This window comes from Amblyomma maculatum, chromosome 3 (assembly GCF_055883805.1).
Source record: "Amblyomma maculatum isolate TAMU_Amacu chromosome 3, ASM5588380v1, whole genome shotgun sequence".
In the NCBI taxonomy this organism is placed as follows: Eukaryota; Metazoa; Arthropoda; class Arachnida; order Ixodida; family Ixodidae; genus Amblyomma; species Amblyomma maculatum.
The window spans coordinates 143,976,803-143,999,812 of record NC_139346.1 but is presented as its reverse complement, the minus strand read 5'-3'; the positions used below and the strand labels follow the sequence as shown (position 1 = coordinate 143,999,812).

At 44.0% G+C, this 23,010-nt stretch overlaps 1 protein-coding gene across 1 annotated transcript in view; it reads left to right on the top strand.

Moving 5' to 3' along the window:
- Positions 1–23,010, top strand: part of LOC146196230 (protein O-mannosyl-transferase TMTC1-like) — a 163,881-nt gene that overhangs the window by 118,736 nt on the left and 22,135 nt on the right. The window contains exon 9 of the mRNA XM_084596951.1: positions 22,794–22,958. Within this exon, the coding sequence (XP_084453077.1) occupies positions 22,794–22,958 (165 nt within the window). The remainder of the gene's footprint in view (positions 1–22,793; positions 22,959–23,010) is intronic.

Below are 23,010 nucleotides of genomic sequence, written 5' to 3'. Positions count from 1 at the left end.
TTTAAGTGCTTGCTCGTGAAAGCAACCACGCATGAGGACGCGGAATTCCACATAGAGCGGAAAATGATGTCGTTAGGTACTTCTAGCCTTTTTGGACGAATGTTTCGGCCGTCTGGCTGGGCCCAGTAATGTACTGTCTCGCTCATCATAAAGTTGGCAAAGGGGCAAATTGTATCCTGCCTTTAAAATGGCACGTCTGTTTGGAGGCCACTGCTGAAAGCACTCTATGTTTCAGCATCGGTCTGCTCATTTCCATCGAGCCCACAATCTGCAGGAATCAATTGAAATGCTATCATGCGACATTAGGAACAAGCAGATGTCAGGAGCTCAGCGATATTCAGTGCCAGAGGGTGACAGATAGTGTGACATGGAAAATTTCACAGATGTTGCAAATCGCTCCTCGAAGGGTAACAAGCTCAATAGTGGTTGATGTAGAACTATGGCCTAGAGCTAACTGGAGAGTCGTCTTCTGAGCGGTTATCATTTTGGCCGCAGTCAATGCTTGTGGTGACACAGATCCATCAGCGTACACCTTGACATAGTTCTGATATTCTGACCAGATGTGTGCTAGAGGAAGTTGCTTGAGCCATCTAATTAGCACCAAGGATTTATTTAGTATCGCGGGAACATGAAAGCGCGCCAAATGCTCGGTTATCCCCCATATAAGTTGGGCCGGGTGATATGGGAGCGCACAGTTTGATGGTATTCGTGATTGATGACAGTGGATTCCACTCGAAAACTGCTGCCCGGCCGGTCATCAAGATCCTTCATCAGTGGTTGACAATGGTGTCTTGAAAGTAGACCTAATACACTAAGGGGTTAGTATGACAAGTAGCTACATATATTGTGCTGGCAGGTGCGCCTCTTTAAGCGTGACTTTGTGAGCGGTGCATGGTGGCAAGCCAAGACATATCTTGAGCGCCTGCGCTTGATCGCTATCTAAACATTGATGAGAACAAAGTGAAGTTTCTTAAGCAAGCAGTGAAATAAAGGAAATAGGGGCCTGATAAGATACTACCGAATGTCTTTAGCACTTTACTGGTCCGAAGGCCTCCGCAGAAAAAGCCTTTCCTAATCGACAAGAGAGCTTCACCCCATCAATGTTTATCTACCATGCGGTGGGTTTGTATCTTTTTCGCCAAACGTAAGTATATTTTACTTGAAGAATGGCAGTCGGATCCTTTTGTTAAAGAAGTGAAGAAATCAATTTGGTTCTGCGAACTCGTTTTTACAGACACTTAAGAAATTAGTAAACGTTAGGTGGTAAAGTGAGATGGATAGAAGAGAGTTTGACTCGCGCCTCTTATGTATGACATCAGTTGCCCCGCAGGATTCGAATAGTTTACAGTGGAGGCCTCTCACATGAAATGTTACCTGTCTCACGACCGGAGCGTTGAAAAGGTACCAGGCATCCCGGGCATTTTCGCACATTTTTTGCGACATAGTCCTCGATTCGCAAACTTGATCCCTACAATTGCGCATGAATATGTTGTCATTTCTCTTCCCTGGACATCGTCACCAACCACTACATTTTTTTCGTCACCGTTCTCAGCGTAGAGTAGACGGTCAAACATTCATCTTTCTGGCTGACCTTTTTGCACTTGCAGTCAATAAAACCACTTACCTGTTTCTACTCAGCGTGAAAATTTCGTGAATAAAGTTTTTCTCGTAATATTTTGATTTCAGCTGCAGCAGTCGAGCATTGAATAATGTGTCAAAGTTCAGCATAGGGAATGTCATGCTTGCGAAACCAGGACGCATTTTATCGACTTCTCCAATGGTTGCCGTCCGAATACAGGGATAGCCTGTCATATGAGTTGTAGCGAACAGAAAAGCAGGTTCTCACGCTGTTTTCGTGAAAAGTACGCGCGGCTTATCGTCGGCTGACGAAGGGAAGCCGAGCGATATTTAGTTTAGGCCTAGGCAAGTGTACTTTGAAACTTACTTTCCAAATCTTCTCCGTCCGACACTACGTAGTTTACCGGGGAAGGCGCCGCATTCGTCTCTTATCGGTACCTTGGCGTCTGCTCTCGCATGCTGTCAAATCGATGATGCTCTGCGTTTTTCACCCAGATAGTGATATGAGTCAAGAGGAACAGGTATAGCGCAACAGAGAAAGAGCCGGCTGCGTCGCGTTCGCACGTGTTTGCTATCGGGCGATGTTCCCGAGCACACGCAAGCTGTCGCTTTCCTCATTTACGCATGAACGATGAGAAGGTATTGAGAAAAGTGAGTTTGTTTATTCTTGATGCTATCGCTTTATGGTGTCATCTCGTCCAAGGTAAGATATACGATGGTCAACTATAACTGATGTGAAATAGACTGAAGTGCAGGGGTTTGCCCCAATAGCTTCTAGCACGTGAGGTTGTTTAAAATGCATTGATTTTCCACAACCTTCGAGGGCTTTTTCTATTCCGCATCCACCCGTGGTTGGCCGCCGTGACTGTGATTAGAACTCGAGATTTCATGGTTGGCAGTGTAAAACTAATTAACTGCCGTGAATTTATAGTGTATGATGTCCGCGCCGTTAGTAATCTCGCATCACATTCCACGGTGTGATATATCAGCGCCTTATAACTGTGTTAAGCCGAGGGCATCTCCGGAGTTTTTTTCCAGTGAGATTGTCGGATGCTGCTCTCTTTCATTCAGATACACCTCCCGTCACATCATCGTTTAGTAGAAAAACGGGTGTGAGGTGCAAAGAAAAATGCGCTTTGAATTTACGTTGCTATTTTACACCTCCTATAGTTAGTCAATATATTGCAACTTCAGACCTCTTGATTGTAATCGTATTGGACAGATAGCATGAATTTTCTTTTTCTGCCCCCAAAAATACAGTGTGCTTCATTCATGACAAGAATGACTAAATGAACCTTTGGTTTCATAAAAACTATGAGATTGCGACAATTCTGCGAAATGTTGTCGTGTATCATATACGATACACCCTGCAATTAGGGGTATTTTTATGAAAGTGCAAAATTGTTCATAAGCGGCTCTAACTTAACGGAAACACATCATGGATTACTAAACGGCAATTCCGTGCCGAAAAATTTTTTTTAGAGATCCAGGCCGACCCGATCTAAAGACATGACTGCATAACACATGACGCCCATCTACAACTATGATATTTCCTGCAACGCTTTCTCAACGCGAGACTTTGAGCGCCTTGAAACATTCTATCATTGCTCGACCAAGCCAAACTATACTGATCGAGCACTGAATGGCGGCGGACAGCGCATTCTTGCCGCTATTAGCTAAAAGCCTCCAAAACTTCGCTGTGGCGCCATATGGTGGCACGTTCCTATTTCTGTTTCCGTTGAGGAGTGCTCTTATTTTTACTTATTTGTGTTGCTCATTTTCTTCCACCTCTTGCTCCTCTAAGCTTGATATTCTAATAAGCTTTTCCAGATAATTCGTCTTCTTCTTTCTTTTGTTTTTGATCGTCTCTTTTTTTTGCTCTGCGGGGGTTTTAATGTCGCGATTGTTTCCTTCCTGCCAATAACTAGGGAATGTCGTCTTTTTCATTGGCAGTCAGTGCACTGTATAGTGGTCACTAGTACAATTTCACTTCGGCTACAACAATATGTTGAATGAGCGAAGGAGCCCACTTTTGGGTCCGTCGTACAATGTTATACCTCTACTTTGATTACAATCAGTAACTAATAAGGAAGAGGAAGTAATTTAAGCTCGCAAATAATGTAAAACGCATTCTAGTGCCATGACTTTATTTCCTGCTCAGGATATTATGAAACACCATAAAATGAAAGAAATTACTCCTAACTGTATGGTGTATCATATCTGATACACGAGTGAATACCCTCATCCCAATGTACTCTGTAGGATTAGTGAGCAGATGATGTTGTAATGAGACGAAGTAAATAGCAATGATGCCCTAATATTGGTTTCAAAACGCAGCTTCCAGTCAGAGTGAAGAAAATCTTTCCTCTTTACGTATCGAATTTCTTCTAGAAAAAAAAAATTCTACCTCCTCCGCCATTTGCAGTTGAAATAACGAAATGATTCACCTCGAAGATTCAGTTCCTGCGCTCATGGATTCAAGACAATACACACGCAGTAAATGAGTAAAATATTTTTCTTGCATTTGAGAACAATTTAGCACAAAGAGAGTTGACTATAAGGGGCGGTAAGGGGCTGATACCCTTTTTCTTTTTCATTGCTGACATTATGTTCGATGCGTGTACGTATCGACCTAGAATCAACGCTTCACGAGGTGTCCACGAGCAGTGATCACCAAAACATTAATTTGAAAGCATAAACGTGCAGTTATCAGGTCGTCGGTTCGAATCCCTTACCCAGATTGACGAGAAGATGTGTTGCATGAAATGCGAAATGAGCATGACACTAGCCAGAAAGCCGCACAAGAAACGGTTGCGGCACAATTTCGATGCGAATGTCGGGCAAAGAGAGAGGTCGGTTAGTGGCCAATATATAAAGATGAACATATTTCCGACCTGGCGCTGGCCTCGAACGCTGATGGAAATGGATGCATCCAGGGATGTATAATTAGTGTGAGGCTTGCAATGTGCGTAATGCGGCCGCCCGGTAATTACGCGAGAGCTAAGAACCTTTTTGGCCGACTCGCTAGCCAGGACGAAAGAGGATCGTCGCCGGCGTTTCTCGCAGAGGCATTGAATGCTGTCGCTTTAAAACATCACAATGCAGACTATACTTCGCACCTACTCAAAATCACTTTGATTTTATTCTGTGTCTGACAGGAGCCTGACATGCACTTACAGCAGTAATACAAAATAGGGACAGCCTAATTTGAAACGTATTTATTCAGCATAGAAGCGTACACAGACACTGTGGCAGAAAGGAAGAGATTGCTAGCGGCAGTGACAAATCTTAGCCATGCACGTGTTGTGCATCGCTCTGGTGTTTTGCTAATACGAAGGACGAAAACTGGGCCTGCTAACAGTAATTCATAACGGCGTTACGCCACACACGAAGAACGCCGGTGGCGGCGATGCCCCGCGAGGAAAATAGTCTTTTCAGTGGAGTTCTCACAGAAATGTTGCTGACGATCTAACATTTGCTTCCCGCGGTGACTGCAACTTCGTTTGAGGCCTGCATGCATCGAGAAAAAGCTTCCAGTCGACTGTGATAGAATTCACTAAGGAAAGCTGCCATCCGGAGAAGCATTTTTTTTCAGACTAGTTTGTAACTATAACCAGAAATCAATAAGTAAGTATTTTCAGAACCAGGAGCGCGCGAATAATCTTGGTACATTTACCGGATGTTAACGTAGCGGTTAGGGGATTCAAATTCTTGAAGGTTGTAAAGTGTCTTGGATTGACTAAGAAATTCTGCGACACGATGTCATGTCTCGCTTCGCGAGTCAGCCTCTGTTATGCTCCCTGACCCTTTTTAAATATAAACCCGCAAGGGCTATATGACAATGTCGCTGGGGATGAGTCAATTTATTTTTCGGGAAAAACCAAGCTTTTGAATCGCGGGCCCTACTGGCTCCTCGACCTCACTATTTACAAAACTTTCGAAGACAACAATTACGCCCACTGTACGTGGCAGTTGCTAACGAGTCTCAAATTCTATCTTGATTCTTTTTTTTTCTTTTTGTCTCCAAGCATGCGAGATAAATTGGCCGGCAAATTCATTAGCGATGGGTTTAGGATCACCATATGTATTGCATGGCTGATTCTTGCAACGTAATATATTGATTCACGTGCTCGTTAGCTTGTACTGGAAGAAAATTAGATCTCAACAACCTCGCTGGCTTTTGTAGCGAAAGCTTCACTGCGCTACCCTTGAGCATTTCGCTGGCATTTTGCCGGTGTCTGAAAAAGCATCCAGTTGCCTAGCAACCAATATCACCAACTCAGGCCAATCCTCTCATTTGGGAGAATGACATTAGAATCAGAATGGAATTTGAATTCCCGTTATCTCTATGCCATACAGATAAATTCATGTTTAATAGGCGTGAAATAAGTGGGTTCTGCATAGAACGCCAGAAAATGTGATGCATTCAACGTAGCGCTGTTTGTTTTCGACGCAACCCACGGTCGCCCACACTCAAAGCTTTCGCTCCACATTCGGTTCAGTAGCATTGAAATCTTGTAATTTTTTTTTATACATGCACTTCCTAGTCAGCCGCCGCAACGTTGTGGCGCTACGAGGTTTGCTGAAAGAGACAGGATCATCATCATCATCATCATCATCAGCCTGATTATACCCACTGCAGGGCGAAGGCCTCTCCCATATTTCTCCACTTAACCCGGTTCTGTGCTAGCTGCATCCACTTGACCCCTGCGAACTTCTTAATCTCATCCGCCCACCTAACTTTCTGCCGCCCCCTGCTACGCTTTCCTTCCCTTGGAATCCAGTTTGTTACCCTAAGCGACCATCGGTTATCCTCTCTTCGCACTACATGTCCTGCCCATGTCCATTTCTTCTTAATTTCTACTAGAATGTCGGTAACTTGAGTTATTTCTCTGACCCACTCTGCACGCTTTCTATCTCTTAATGTTACCCCTACCATTTTTCGTTCCATAGCCCTCCATACCGGGTCACTGGCATTTTAATTAAATTATAGACTTGCTTTGTGATTGTGGTCGCGCAACATCTCCGTGCGATAACAAAGTTGACGCTGCCGGTGACTGTGGAAGTAAATCAACAGCTAGGAAAAGGTAAGCAGCTGCGTCTGAATTGGTTGTTTACCGGCCATTGCAGAGTCACAAACTCAAGGAGCAGCTAAGGCAGAAAGGCAAAGGACAAACAACGGGTCAAGGGAGTTCAAGCAATTGACCTTCCCGTAGCCGGGGCCCTTTTGTCGACATCCATGGCCACTGTTTGGTGCCATAATGGTTTTTTATTGGTTCTCAGAACAGAGACGTGTTCCAAATTCGTAGCGCGAAATCTCGAGCTGTTGCAATGGCTTTTTGCGGTGATGTCAAAATGACGTGACGTTGCAAACGGATATTTAGCAGAGCTTTGTTTGTTGCCTGGATGGTAAATATAAGTATTAGTGAAAGGAAAAAGAAGGCATAGATGGTAGGGAGAAAGCACTTGGGCTTGTATTACGAATGGGGTGAAATGCGATGCTTACTGTCAAGGGGCGCTTCCTGAAATCTGATTGGCTGAGTTGTCTAGCGGAAAATACCTAATGCATGCACATCATGCGGGGAAGTTAAAATTACGTTACATGACGTAAAGGCTGTGTTGCCGTTGCCGGAAATGGCAGAAGTTGGGGCCTTATTTGGAAATATATTGAGACGATGCGCATAAAAACGTGGTGAATTTGACCTAGAGTATAGGCGCCTTTTAGCTCACCGCTGTTTGGTAGACAATTACTCCTGGTGGTGAACTAAGCTGAGGGATCTTGTAATCGCATAAAGCACTGAAAGGACACCATAAAGGTAATTTTAGTCGACGCATTCTTTTAGGGGATTATGATTGAATGCACAAATTTACGTCCACACGAGGGCTTAGTTGCCCTCCCGTTGGAAACGCTTTTCCCTCATAGAGCAACAATCGATCCTATCGGTTGTTGCCAGGTGCAGCAAAGGCGGTCTGCTAACTCAAGCGGTGGATCTGCGCAACACGAGGAAATTTCAGAGAGCACCGCGGTGCTTTCGTATTATCTGTCTGGGCGGTTCGTCAGTGGGACAACCTGAGGAGTCTCATGGAGCGGCGGCTGTGCAAGGAATTTCGCGACGATAGGTAGCGAGTCATCACCAAGGACTGCTTAAAACGTCGGCCCTAAACACTGCCACTTTGTGAATGAAATGTTCTAATGTGTTAATGAAATGGAGAGCCTTCCTACGATGGAAGACGGAAGAGAAATTACTGACACCTCCTTATTTATTAAAGGAATGTATGGGCTATGTTTGCTTGTCTCGTTGTGATATGTGTCATGCAAAGGTTTTTTGATGTATGCATTTACTTATTCATGTATGCATTTACTTATTTTTTTTTAAAAACAAAAATAAGTACTCTAGGACATGTTATTATAATACGCTCTAAAATGATATTGCTAATTGACTTTTTGTGCTGATTGCTCTTTTTTAATGCAGCCAGAAAATAATCTCCCTTTATTGCTCTGCATTGTACCATTACCATACTAAGGAATACGCACGCGTGGCGTCGCCTCACCTTGAACCCGTGATTTGTTCAGTCATCTTTCGCTTCATTTTCTTTTTATCCTTTTATCCCCCTGTGTACGTGCACGGTAGCCAACTGGGCGTCGCCAAGTTAACCGCCCTGCTATTCTGTTCGTCTATTTCTCCATCTCTCTTTCTCGGACATCCTTCGCGTTTCGCAGGAGAATTTCGTCCGCTAGTGCATGAAAGTTGGACCACGTGTAAGACCCAGCGTATGCCTTCCACTTAGTCGGTTGTGTTTGGTTGTGTATGTGAGAGAGAGAGAAAGAGATCATTCCTCTCTCTCTGTGCTGGTTTTCGCGCACTACAGAACTCAAGCTGACACAAGATGTTATATAAACTTTAGCAGAATTGCTTACCTGACCATAGCTGCTCATAAGGCGGCTGTTCGAAAAAGACGGACAGCGCAGCCAGCAGCTAACACTAAACGAAGCTTTAAGTATGCGAGCTTCGTTCTCGGACATGGGCCATTCCGGTTGCCCGGGAGCCTCTTCGCCAGTGCTGGAGCTACTTCGCTAATCTGTCGATTCCTTCTGTTTAGGGCGAGGTCCCTAAATGTTTTAGTTAGTGTATTCAAATGCCGCTGATAGGTCGCTCAACGTGAGAGGTCGTCGGCCCTTATGAGGAGCAATGTCACTTTCCGCTCCCAATCTGCCCGAAGCCACTGCGAATATTCTGTTGCAGGTCTTGCTCTTCAGAAGTAAGGCTCCTTGCGTCTCGTAAACTCGTTCAGCCACACCGGGCGTAGCTGCTGAATGTCCTACCGCAAGTATGTCATGGTGGTGTTGACTATGATGAGGGGGGGAGGGGATACTGGGGATACTGGACGCGATGTTTGCCGGCCTATAGCAGCGGCGGCATTCTTGGCGACCAGGGGAATGGGTTTAAGGGAGGGTTAGGAATGGGTAAGGGAGGGGAAGAGGGGGGTGGGAATAGCAAGCAAAAAGTCACTGAAACCACAGCTCCGCAACATATTTCACTCACCCTCACTGCAACCCCAGGACTCCGCATCGCGGAATGCACCACAGTTCCTAGAACATCATCGTTTTTATACTTGGCGCTATTATATAGTAGCGGTCAACAGCACCATTTTATTTTTTATTTTTCTTCACGATGCATAACCACATTGTGTGGTTACATTATATTGGCAGTAACCCACTGCTCACCTGACGAGTACGTCACAATTAAAACAAATACTCTGAATTGTCTAGAATAGGGTCCCCGGTCAGTAACAGAAAGAAGTGCGGCTGGCGCTCACTTTCTTAAGCGACAGCTGTTGTTGCTGTCCAAGTAACATATGGCACATACCCACAGAGGGGGATCGGCCAAGAATTGGGTGACAGCCGATTCAACTTGTTCGGTCGAAAAGTCGTCGGCGTCGTCATAGAAATTGTAGTAGTGGTAGTTGTAATTCTGGACACAGCGTGTCGGAAATACTCGTGGGTGTGTAAAAAATCGAATTACATGAATTGTGGTTCTGATGATTAATGAAACTTTAGTACGTGGTATGCGAGGACGTGCTAATGGAACCATTAGAATTATTTGTATATTTGAAGAAACGACACGCAGAAATGAAAAAAAAAAAGGGAAAATGGTTTTAAAAAGGATTGAAAATGCTTATATTAAAGGCCAATGTTCGAGGATGTAAATAAAAAAATCTAGAGCGTTAATTGATGAATTAATATTTGAGATGATCAAAAAACAAATAAATTGAAAGAGCGGAATGAAAGGGTGTAATGATCAAGAAACTAATGCTTGATGATGCTAATTAAGAAAATTAGGAGTTTTATGCATCAAATATTGGATTATTAAAAATGAAACATTCAAATGGGAGGATAAAAGAGTGTCAGAATACTCAGAATGAAACGCCAGTGTTTTCTGATGCCTTGAGCAGTGTATAAAACATTTGAAGTATACAATTAAGGGAGAGACATCGTCCGTGTACGTGAAATACTATCCAGCCATGCTCTTAATAGTGGAGTCCGCCGGCGTTGCATCGAACGTAAATAGCGCGTTTCGTTGAACGGCACTGTGCTGCATCGCATTTCAAGAAGCGGCGTCCGAACTTAACAGTGACGTCGTCGCCCGGCAGACTATAAAAAAATAATAAAGAGACAAGCTCAGAAAATACTGTCAGTGTGCGTGAGGCGCTATCGCGTCATAGCCTTATTGCGGAGCTTAATTGTACCCGTAATTTTAACCTCCTTTACAATGTGCGCTGCAGATGTTGTCATGGACACCGGTGGCGTGAAACTATGGTACACGTTAACAAAACCTGGTTAAAAGTTCGAAAGAAACTAGTATTGGAGTTTCTTACACATTGGTGTTGCCCCCGTCTCATGTATAGTGTTGTTCTGTTTTTTGCCTGCTCTGTTGCCTCTTTGCAAGTATGTTCGACCACCTAGCTCAACGTTCCACTCTATTATTATTCATGAAATGGCTACGAGCCTTAAGATAATGATCAATGAAATAAAATAACAAATAATAAAAATACCAACGAAAAGAAGTCTAAAAACGTCCAGCGATGAAGGCCACCTAAAATCTAGCTATGTTTCAGTTTCCTTTCTTTTTTTATTTGGGTGTACTACGTATCGTCTCACTGAAGTTGCCTGGAGCTCTTCGCAGACAGCTATTGACTAGGCTGGTGAGGCGACACATGGGAGTACTATTTGCAGCTACAGGACATAATATAGATAAAGAAGAGGGAACTAATTGCGGTTTTTTTTTTGTTACCAAATGCCGTGCGCGCTTCATGTCTGAAAGCACCATCACAGATGAAATCTGCTGCTGCATCTTCTTTTGCGTTAAAAACGAAATTATGACTTCCCAGATGAGAAAAGTATCGACCAAAAAGCACCTCAAAGGTTTGGTAGAGAGGGAGGAAGATTCTGCAGTAAACAAGGGCATGGCTGAAAACTGTTAAACTTGACCAAATGGTCACGGCATTGATTTCCATTACCACGCCCGAGATATCACATGAAAGTGACCTACCAAATCTTCCTCGTAACAAACAGTACTCAAGTGATTTGAAGCGCACTTTGTGCTCTATCACAGCGACCAATTTAAAGTTATATCGCACCTTGTGGGGATTGATAGAGTGGAGATAAACTAGTGAAAAGTGGACATTGCAGGGAGAGCGGATGCCATGCAATATTAAAACCTCGCCCAGCTACTTTCACTGCGCCCAGACGTACCTTTCTGTTGTGTTATCTAGTAGTTCACCTTGTCGAATCACCGTGTTTATCACGTTCGGGAAGAATGTTACCTTTAGCGATAACTCAGTGCACGCCTGAGTCTTTTGGCTGCTGAGTTCACGTTGTAAGATCGAATATGAGCCGCGATGCTCGCATTTCTACGGGCACCAAATGCGGAAACGCCCGTTTGATATGCAACGCACACAAGATCCCATGTTGAGAGAATAAAGAAATTGTGCGTACGGCCGCAACTCAGTTTTGTTGCGAACAAAACTCGATATTTGGCTCTTTATGATTATATCGATCATTGCCCATCTGAAGAGGGGGCACATTTATAGCGCTGAAAAGGGAACTGAAATGATTATCCACTGCTCGATTATAACCTGCAACTTCAAGTGTCCATGATTACTGCTTGACAACGTATGAGACCCGCCTTCGTACCCTCGCGTTCAATCTCTTCATCGACGTACCGAAGTTTCTTTGAGCAGTGCCTGTGAATATCTTTCTTTTAACTTCCAACTTATTGAAACTCTGAAGAGCGTTCAGGTTATGTTTTTTCATAGAAACCAGGTAGTCTACCACTAAATTTTAACTTGAAGTTCTCGTAAGGTAATAACCAATTTTGGTAAAAAAAAGCACAGGATGCAAAATGAGAACGACAGGACAAGATCAGCTAACGACTGTTTTTATTCGTGCCTTTCGTTTTTTCTAATGTTTTTTGTTGCGCTCATTTGTCGTCCTGTTATTCCTCGTGTGGTACTTTTGAGCAAGGGCTCAGGAAGGTACAAGGAAATAGCTGCAAGCCTGACAAATCTTGCTTCAATTTCGCCTCAGCTTCAGTAACGCAGAGAGCTACCACAACAGCGTACGTCTTTCATAGCTCCCTCTCCGAAATCACGCCGTTTCCGTTGTTTTTTTTTTCCAGCTCAGGTCACATCGTTTGATGCTAAGCCCCTTTATACGACACCGTAAGCGAAGGGAGCTTGATTATTTCAGCTGAATCGACATTTTGTTTTCTTTGTGGTGATACCCACACTCTGTCAGGGGCAAATTTCACGTTGTTGTGCTTAAGCTTCGCTTACAGGCTGCTGTGCGGTGACTAGGAAAAGGACAGAGACGCTGTTTTTGGTCTTTGCACAATTGTCTTCTTCTCGCTCACAGGCAGGATATTTTTCTTGATTCCGTATTACTGTGTTGGTTTTGAATTTCGTGTTAGGCATTCGCAGTCCTCTTATGTGAAAGTTTTTTTTTCGTAAAGATTAAAAACTAAACTTACATCCTTCAACAAAACTCGAGGCCTGTGGTTGACAACGTCGCGTGCTTGTTTCCGTCTCCGATCCCTCGTATCTTTTTTATTTCCTTACAACGGGTGACACTTCCACTTCATTGCAGTTGTGTGTCTCGGGCACAAAATGAATGACGTTTTCTTTTTATTCCTCATTGCCTTTTTCACCCGTAAACTTCGTGGCAACCTCGGCATTCTGGCCACGCACGCAAACTCAGAATCCTTGTACCTTGGTTGCGAGCTTTCGCGATCACGTTGCTGCTGGTTTCCTTTTTATGCAAATATTCCTTCCCCAGGACGCGACTCTTTGCGTTGGAGCGCTACTAAAACGTCTAGATTTTTCTTACTTCGATAGTGCGTCTCTCCCCGAGACTTTTCATATGCACCTCTCGTCTGGTTTACTGCGTTCTCCCAGGGAGCCTTTTTCCTCTTCGCGTGACCTTTTTTTTTTTTTTTTTGCCTTGTTAGCTGTCGCTCGAGCCCTGTCACCCAAGCACTATTGTTCGGAGCTGCCCAACTCGACAAAGGGCCGTGTTCAGAGTGTGTTTGTTGCGGGGGCTCATTTCTTCCTACCGTGCATACCTTGGCGCCTCTTGTCGGTTCTTACACTGTCCTGTCGAGTTTCTCCATCTCGCGTATTGATTTCGAGCGGCGCAGTGGAGTGTGCGTGTTTTTTAGCTGCCGCCACCGCCAAGAGAAAAACTAGCGTTGCTGACTCCCTCCTTTATCAGATCGATAATGCTCCCCGCTGTTTCTTATCCTCGATTGCTTGCGTGCTGTATCTCTTGTTGCGATTTCTTCTCGTCGAGTATAAATTCTCTCCTCTTTAGTGCTGCTTGCTTGAAGCGTCACACCAACGCGCGCCAGCTATTGTCACCTGATGACAACATTTCATTCACCTTTTTCGTTATCTCAAGCACTGTGGAGGGTGGTCTGCATCTGGAAAGTTATAGTAACACACAATGTTTTCTTACGTGCAAGCACCCTAAGGACATTCATGTCGGCAGAATAATATCGCACCGTAAAAGACAGTTTTATTCGGTTTAGAGCGCAAACTTTAATGCTACCATTCTCCAATGTCATTCATCTGCGCAAGCTAGGCACTGCACATGCGCCGTTTCATCTGCGCCTCCCCACAGCGGCGATGCGCGCTCGCTCCTTGGGCTCGACCCCGGCCGAACCGAGAGTGACGTCATCTTTACGGTCACGTGGCCACTAGCTGCGACAATCGTTCCTCTTCCGCTTCGCCGCTGGTTTAAACCGGTGCTCTCGCCGAAGCAGTGCAGCTGCTTAGAGAGGGTATATAAGCTGCTTAACTGCTGCTCGCTTCATCAGTCTAGCAATGCCTGTAGCGTTGCTTAGGCCATCGATGTATACACTCTGTCGCAAACGTCAGCCTGAATAGGACAATCCTGCTGATGCAGCGATGTGCGAGGCCTACCTTGCTTGCGATAGGGACAACAGTCGTGCAAGGCTTGCAGTCGATACTTCTGAATAGCGAGAAGTCCGATCTGCCCGTGCTTGTAACGCTTACGAGGAGCCAAGACCCAAAGAGAGCATGCTGCCATCGGCATCAGATAGCGTGCGCTCGTTAGAGCGTTCAGCCGCGTCAAACCCTTTCAATTTGTTTTGACAATTCTTTCATTTCCTGAATCACTATAATTTTTTCTAGCTCCCCTGGCCATCAATCTGCCAAGTGTGTTCTTAATTTCTAAAATAAATATTCTTCCTTTCAAGGCGATGAGTTTCTTTTCCACCGAATCACGTCATCCATATGTCTACACACAATTACTGTGCTTGTAATTATTTTATTTTGTATTTATGCTTCCCATATAGAAATAGGGAAGTAGGGCTAGGTGAAGCTTTCTCCAAGACTCATAAAACATAACATTTTATGCGCGCCTAACTCTTAGAATTGACGAGAAATGAAAGCTTTTTTTTTTGAACGACCACAGCACAGGAATTGTTCTTTGGTTTTGAACTACAGCTTTTACACTAACAGTAGCCCGAGATCTTGCAGCGCGGATCTTGTATATCCTCCCCCCGGAACTCAGACATCGTTCCGCTTGCATAGAAAAATGAGAAACAAACAGTAGGCTTCAAGCGCTTCTGTCAACAAAGCCGGGGAAAAAGAAACCATTCCGTGTTTCTTTGGGCGCAAACTATTGCAGCGTTTGCCTTTTGTGCGTTCTTTTGTCATTTTATCTGCAGGCAATGCATTATTCGGTATACGAAAGAATGTAAATCTTTGTTTGTTCTCTGCTCATTCCTCCTGGTTATGCGAATGACACGGCAGACACAGCTTTAAATTTAGCCTGGATGTTCATTGTGTCGTTATTTGTAAAGATGTCTGCAGAATATTTTACAAAACAATCGTGCGTAATCCTGCGATCAGTTCATGACGCTAAATTGTAAAAATGGCTTTAGAAACATCTATTTGCGCGTGTAAATGTCGCGTTATGGGTTTTGATAATAGTGTGCTTTAAAAGGTTCAGCAAGAGTTGCTGATAATAGTATTGTACAGGGTAAATATTGTATAAATATATACATATGTTATACATTTGTGCCATCATCCGAATGTTCTGTGTTAGTCTGACGCAAAGGAAACGGCTGGGGCGTTCAGCTGCCAAAAACGTGCACTGGTGCAATGCCGCAATAAGGGAACAAAGGGCAAATAGCTTAACTCTGGCTTTAAACCCGTAAACGACATCTCGTAGATAAACCGGCGAATATTAATACAATATATGCATAAAACAAAGGATCTTGAATTATTACCTAACGAAACACAAATTGCCCATTAACAAAGAGAGCCAAAACTCAGTACCCATCACAGAGCGCAGCTGCTTAGCAGCTGCGTCAACATTCTTCTTACTTTAAGATGGGAACGAATGTTGCAGAGCAAGCGGAATCAGTTGTGCAAGACTGTCGTTGACATAGCGGTGTCTGTACTAGCCTCATGAGCACTGGAATAAAATGTATCTAATAAAGTAGCGGGGTAAAGCATGCTTCGTAACTACGAGTGCCGAACCACTTTGACGAATTACCCGTGACGCCACAGGGTTTAGCTGAGCGTTCGACAATTAATTACTGCTTCAAGCCCTTAAACATTGAATATACGTATTCAAGAGTACGTATTCTGGCTACAAAGAGAGATCAAGCTTCGGAGCATTGGACTTGGTCCTGACCTCTTGAAACGCGCACATAGTGCTTGACGAAGCCAGAACCCACAGAGCGACGACCTTCGTCTTCAGGTGCAGCATAGCGTCGGAACGTGCTGGTTACAAAAGCAATGATGGTTTCCACGCTTTTATAGTAGATCCTACCTAGGCTTATAGGCCTATAGCATAGGCTGGCATATAACAAATAGAAGGGGGGAATAGCCAGTAACCTCATAATTTGCTGTGTTAGATGGGCACGACACATAGCACTACGTTCCAGTGGCGATGGTCAGGTCTCCGTACTAGAAAAGTCGGCACCAGCGAGGCTAAGCACCCATAAAAACCGTCTTCATCGTTTGCTGAAGCCGGCCATGGGTGGCGTGGCAAGCAGTCTGCATCACTATGATGTCGCCCACTTTTCTACGCGACACCAAAGTTAGATTCTTGTAGGAGCAACGCCCAGCCCGCCAAACTACCAGATGGATCGCGAAGTCCGATTAGCCAGCATAAATTGATGGCTGGTCTCGATATTGATGTGGCGACTGTAAAGGTACGGTTGGAACTTGTGCACAGCGATCACAACAGCGAGGCACTCCAATTCGGTGACTACGTAGTAACGGTCACATTTTGCTAACGTGCGGTTGGCGTAGGAAACATCGTACTCAGCACTACCATGAAGCTGGACAAGCACTGCCCTAAGACCGCCACCACTGGCGTCAGTGCGAATCTGTCACAGCTAAATGGAGTGGCTCTGAAGTTAGAGAAGTCTTAAGTAGATTGAAAGAGGATTCGCACTCGGGGGTCCACAGAAATTGCGAATCCTTATGCAGGAGAGAAATGAGGGGATGGGCAATTCGCGCAACGCCAGCGTGAAGCGACGAAAAAAAGAAGAGAGTCTGAGGAAGCTGCGCAGGCTTTTCAGAGTGCGTAGAGTTTCAAAATCTCTTACTGAAGCGATCGTCTGCGCATCTGGACTGATACCATCCTTGTTGATGAGGAAGCCAAGAACTACAGTTTGTCGGTGTCCAAAGTGGCAATTATTTGATTTCAAAATGAGTCCAGGTTTGCCCATGCACTCAAGGATAGTATGGAATCTCTCATTGTGCTCATGGAAGCTCTTGCCCAATGTGATGACATCATACAAGTAACACATGCATATTTCCTATTTTAAACCTTAAAGGATAGTGTGCATGAATTGCTCGAACGTCGCGAGAGCGTTGCATAATCCTAACGGCATCATGCTAAATTCGTACAAATCACCGAATCATCGGGTGTTACGAAAACAGTCTTCTCACAATCGGATGGACGCAGAGGAATTTTCCAGTAGCCACATCATAAATTAATGTGGGCATAATATGACGCTGAATGCAAACAATCGACTGTGTCATCAATACGAGGCAACAGACATACGTCTTTTTTTTTGTGACCACATTTACACGATGGTAGTCTAAGCAGAATCGCCAAGAATTGTTTTTTTTTCGCACTAGGATTACAGGTGCGACCCATGAACTGGAAGATTCTTGGACGACTCCTTTCTACAGTATTTCGTCCACTTGCTCTTGAATTATCTTGCGCTCCACCGGGGAGACTTTGTAAGGTTTTTGGCGAATAGGGGATGGGTTTCCTGTGGTAATGCTATGCTGCATTCGAGAGGCTAGTAAATGGCTACCCGATCCGTTAGAGGCAAAGTAGAACACTTCGGCATGAATCTCCAAAACGTCTTGAATCGTACGGCGGTTACTGGACGGAAGCGATTTGTTGATCATGCGCTCAAGCTCAGCATAATATTCCAGCTTTCCTTTTACAGCTCCTCTGTAATCAGAAATAGTTCCAACGGTTTGGGTCACATGGTTCACATATCTTGCTAGTGTTAAACCATAAGGAAGAGGAACAGGCTCTGCTGACACGTTCAGAGTCAAGATGCGTGTGTGACCATCCCTTACAACTACGAAGGCGTGTGGCAACAGAATATTTTTTTTCGCTCCTTTCGAGACATCTGGCTTGAGGACTATTGAGCGCTTACCCACGAAATGTTCGCGTAATTTTACGGGCACGAATGTTGCCTTCATCGCAGGCAGTAGCACATCATCCTTCAGGGAGAGAACTTGTTCACGACCCTGGAACATGCTAACATGCTATCTAGTAATGCTGGGATAATGTCCGCGGCTTCAAAGAAATTTCATCGGCAGTGAAGTCTTGAGTCGCACCACACTCGCGCAAAAAGTCAACACCCAAGGTAACGTCAGGCGTGACATGTCTCAATACAACTAATTATGTTCTATAGAAGAACGGAGGTTTGATCTAATTGGTGATCATTGATGTTTAAGCAACAGGGCCAGAGGACATGTTGCTAGCAACACAGCTAGAGGTTGTGGTGTTCCTTCTTGTTTCGTCTTTGTTCTCTAGCGCTGTAGCTTAAACATTAATTCTGTTCTGTAGCACTCATCACCAGGCACAACTCAAGCCGAGCACGGGCCAACCAGAACTCAAGTTTCACCTCAATGGCCCAAAAGGAACTATTTTTGTCCCACACAAACAAAACGTTCTCCTCGAAGGCGGTTCGTAATGAAAGGCTCATAACTGACTCAGCGGCATCACGGTCAACCAATGCACCCATTTTAACATGTTTACGCACACTGGCACTTGGATCTTTAGCGCAGACCGTCCGGCGACCTTACTTCTATCGGTTGCACCACCTGGTTTTCCAGCGGTGAAGAAACGAAGCGGCGACGTGGAGGTGGTGAATGGAGGATGGTGAATGCTGCGGCGGGGGTATGATGATACGATCTGACACAGGGGAGTCATTCCGTGTGCCGCGGAATGACTCCCCTCGAGGGGAAAAATGCCGATAGAAGTTAGCGAATGGCTGCTCTCACGGGGCATCATTACTGAAGCGCGGTGCTCGTTGTGCTGAGGGTCGAGAAATTTGACGACGCGGGCAAAAACGGGAGATGTGTCCGCGGCCCCCACAGCCTTAACATATCGGTGGCTGACGGCTCCGGTAGCTGACCGCAGGATCCCTTGGAGGCCGAGATTAGGTGCAGACAAGCGATGAGGCTCACTACGAGGCAATTCCTCCGGATGGAATAGAAGCTGTTGGAAATAAGGGCGCGATGTTGGTTGCTGGGTCTGCTTAATGCCGTAGTCGTAAGATGGTTCGTTGTTATTGGTGCAGTCCATAGCGCGCGCTGTTCCCATGACGAGACGGACCTCGATGTCTGCTGGTAAGATAAATCTATACTTGTACGTTGCGTACAATCCTCACCATAGATGCGATGTCTTCAGCCTCCGGAATGTCGATACTGGCAACGGTTGTCACACAGGAATGGTTGCCAAATTTGGGCGCTTTCCGACGTGCCTTTAGCGCCTCAAATGCACGGCACTGCTTGATGACGTCTGCTACTGGGGCAAGGGTGTCTTGCCAAATAAGGAAGTTGTACACATCCTCAGCAATCCCATTGAGAAGTTGCTCTACCCTGTCTTTTAACATCTGTCGGCCACCGTTGCCACAATTGCACGGTATTGTGTTTGAGCTATAGGAGTACTATAGTGAAACTTTCTAACCCCTGTTGCGCGTCTGGGTCAGTGCCGAAGCGGGAACTCAATAGGTCTGCATAACGTTCTTGAAAATAAATAATTTTGCTAGGATGCTGCCAGTGACATTTAACAATTCCTGTTTCTGATCTTGGGAAACACAGGCGGCTTATATCGAGTTCTAAAACAAAGAAAGTTTACACCCAAGAGAAAACGTTTTATTTGAAGCCGTCTGCAGTTACTTCGAGTGTAATAACAATGTCGCCAGTTCCTACGAAGCGTTTTCTGCATATAAGGGACAGCAGTTAAAACGTACTTAAAGCCAAACAGCCCGGTCTGATTATTTGATCCGCAATAAATTATGGTTAAAGTGAAGACGTTTTGTGGGCGATAGTAATGTAGCTGGCAGATTGTGTTCCGGGGGGTGTAATTTCTCTAAACTATAGCTGGATCCGCCGAGTTGTTTTCTAAGCAACGCCTTCTGTGACAAACAAAGCATTCTCAGGTAAACCTCCTAATACACCACATTTCAAGGAATTACAAAAGAACAGACTGTATCATATTTGCTTTATTTATTTCTCCATAAATTCGCCTTCTCTATGGGAATGCTAGAAGTCCTGACAAATTTAGCTGATGGGACGCTTGTCTTTGAGAAGTGGTAAGGACTCAGCCGAACGAAGTGTTCTTTAACTGCAATTCTCTTTCGAAAATATTATTTTTCGCCGTTGGTCGCTTTACGGCTGGCACCATGTGGCTATTACTGGCAATTATTCCTTAGCTTAGCGTACTTACCCTTCTATGTAACGAAAGGATGCAGGAATTTGTTTCACTCACTATGTTGCCAAATCTGACGCTCTGTATGAAGTGTTTCTTGGTTTTCCTGGCTCTGTCAATAAGGAAATATTCGAAAACATTTTTAAGTGGCCCTACAATACATTAAAATCATTATTTCAGGTTAGGTACACATTTTGTATCTATTATGCCTTATTATGGCATGCACCTATCTCTAGGGAGTGAAAATGCTCGGCCCCGGTTTCAGTACCTGCAATTGTACGCGAAATATATAGTTATTGATATGCATGGCACATGACAGTGGTCTCAGGAAATAAGCAAGTCTATCACTAAGAAGCCAAAACTCACGGTGTTATTGGATGAAAAGATGAAGACAGAGCCGGTACGATAGCGGGTGTTATTTACTGGAAATAATGTTAAGGGATAGGATTCCTCGAGTCATTTAAGAATTTTTTTCATGATGAAAGCTATCAGCACAGCATGATTTGACCAGATTTATCAGGAGCAATCATGACCGCGTGCAAAATAAACAGGCCAGCCTTAAATTGAGTGTTTCCGAGAGGAGTTTAGATTCTAGGAATTGTGCTTTTACCTCCGTAGTCTACTTGTTATAGTTGCATTTTTTTGCAAACATGACTAGCCAATAAAATGTTCGAAAACTGTACGTAAGTCGTTTATCTTCCTCCTTGACCACCTACTGCCACCACTGCCGAAGAGCTGGAAAAAAAAAAAGAAAAAAGCCCAGAAAATATTTCAAATTTCGGTATTCGTAGAGAGTGCAAATAAGGAGAATGCAGAAAAGAAATGAAAAACAAAGTGTTTTGAAGCTTTATCCATCGTTTATTTTTCTTACTACTATCTGTTGCCAGTATTGTGTCGCAATCATACAGAAAAACTACGTACTCACTAAAAAATACATTATTCTAAGGGAAGTAAAACAGAAATATGCATAGGGAGTAATCACATGTGCGTAGAAAGAAGACATAATCATAGTATCATTGTGAAAATTTCATGAGGACTTTGGAGACAACACAGCAGCGATGGCAAAAAATTATGTTACTATATGTGTACTATAAGAAATAAATACATATGTAAAGAATAAACTTTGAGCAAATAAAGTGTAATTTCATGTAGCACTGAAACCCATGCAATAATTACTCTAAAAGCAAGTGACACAGGAGTGGTACCAGGTGAAGAATGGGAAGGCGCCGAAATTTCAGAATGTCGTTGGTTTCGTTTTTACCGTTAGCCAGGCATAATTATCAACAATTTCATGCTGTAAAAAGGAACGCTACATTGCTGAGACTTTGCTAAGCTAGATTTGCGCGGCCAGAATTGCGAGGATGCATGGCCAATTTTCCTAAATGCTAATGTTTTTTATTCACTACATGCACTTATCGATATAGAATGAAAGACCACTAAGCGATTGAAAAATTATTCTTATAATAGCCTCGCAGTGTAGCGTAGCCGTCATGCATCTACTAAGTGCGGGCCATTTTCATGATTTTTAAGAGGAACAGTCCTAAACATTTGAGAAGTATAAACTTCTTGTGGTTTAGTTGCCTTTCGAAAAAAAAAAAGAAAATAGAAATGCGAGGTTGGGACTACGATAAAAAGTAGTGAAATGAATAGAGCACTTATTTTGTTGTATTCGCTTTGCTTTTTCTAGCGGCCCGATTTGCACTCTTCCCAATTATCGAAACCTATGCGAATACAGAGAGCTTCTTTTTCATCACTGTGGTAAATATACAGTGATGTTTATGAAAACGCAACACTGTGCATAGCCTTTTAAAAATCTACGGCCACTATAATACAGCGAACCGCGCATAATATAGCAATGTGGTAACGAGAACACTTATTTAAATTGCGCTGCTACCGATGATAGGGCCAACTCGCACACTGCATATTAAGGCACGTTGTAAGAATCTCAATATTTGCTTAAATATTAGAAGGATTGGTTGGCGTGGTGCCTGTGTTGGGAGAGTAAGGCTTTAATTCGCTAATAAGCAATAACGACTATTTGGCTATTGTTTCTAAAGAATCCAAACACTTTTCGATATTCTATGCAAACAACGTCGGTTTTCACTATTAACCAGTGTTGAGCCACCACTGCCACTACAGTCTTGTTCTCAACTCTTTTTAAATTGTCATACGTTTTTAAATTGTCACTATAACCACAATGGAATAGGTTGGCAAATATCATTCACGTAATGTGGTGCCATTTTGGCTACGAGGTTTAGCATTTCCTACGATACATTCATGTGTTTGGTTCTGCCTAGGCTCAATATGTTTTTGCGAAATTTGTTTCTGCTTTTGTAATGCATGAGGACCACAAACACAACGCTCAAATCACTCATCGCAGGCAGTAATCAAAGCGCATGAGAAGTACCAGGTGCGGGTCTAACCGCAATGCAGAGTTTAAAAAGTAAATGGTTTTCTTAGAAATTCTGCTAGGTTATTCATACCATAGTAGCTCATTCTTAAAAATCTCTGCGTACAAAAACAATTTAGTCTAGCGAGACTCAAACCCAGGAATGCTTCGTAGGAAATGGCATCTGAACCTCATTACAGGGCCGCAGTCCATTACGTGAATGACATCAGTTAGATTATTTTGTGTGTGTTCAGTGATAGGAACGGGAAATAGTCGGGTGTAAATTGTGTTTTGCAGATTGTATTTTTTTACTTTTTGCAGCATAGGATTCTGCCTGATCGTGGCCCAAGGCTTCAGTCGGATTCAAGCGAAGACCACTTTGGCCAAATGGGGAAGCCTGGTGGTTTGTTGTGCGATGGTGCTGCTGTTCGCCGCAAGAACGTGGGACAGAAACAGAGTGTGGTGTTCGCGGGAGGCTCTGTTTGAGTGAGTCTTTGGACCGCATTGTGTGAAAGATCACCTGATATTCACTCAAAGC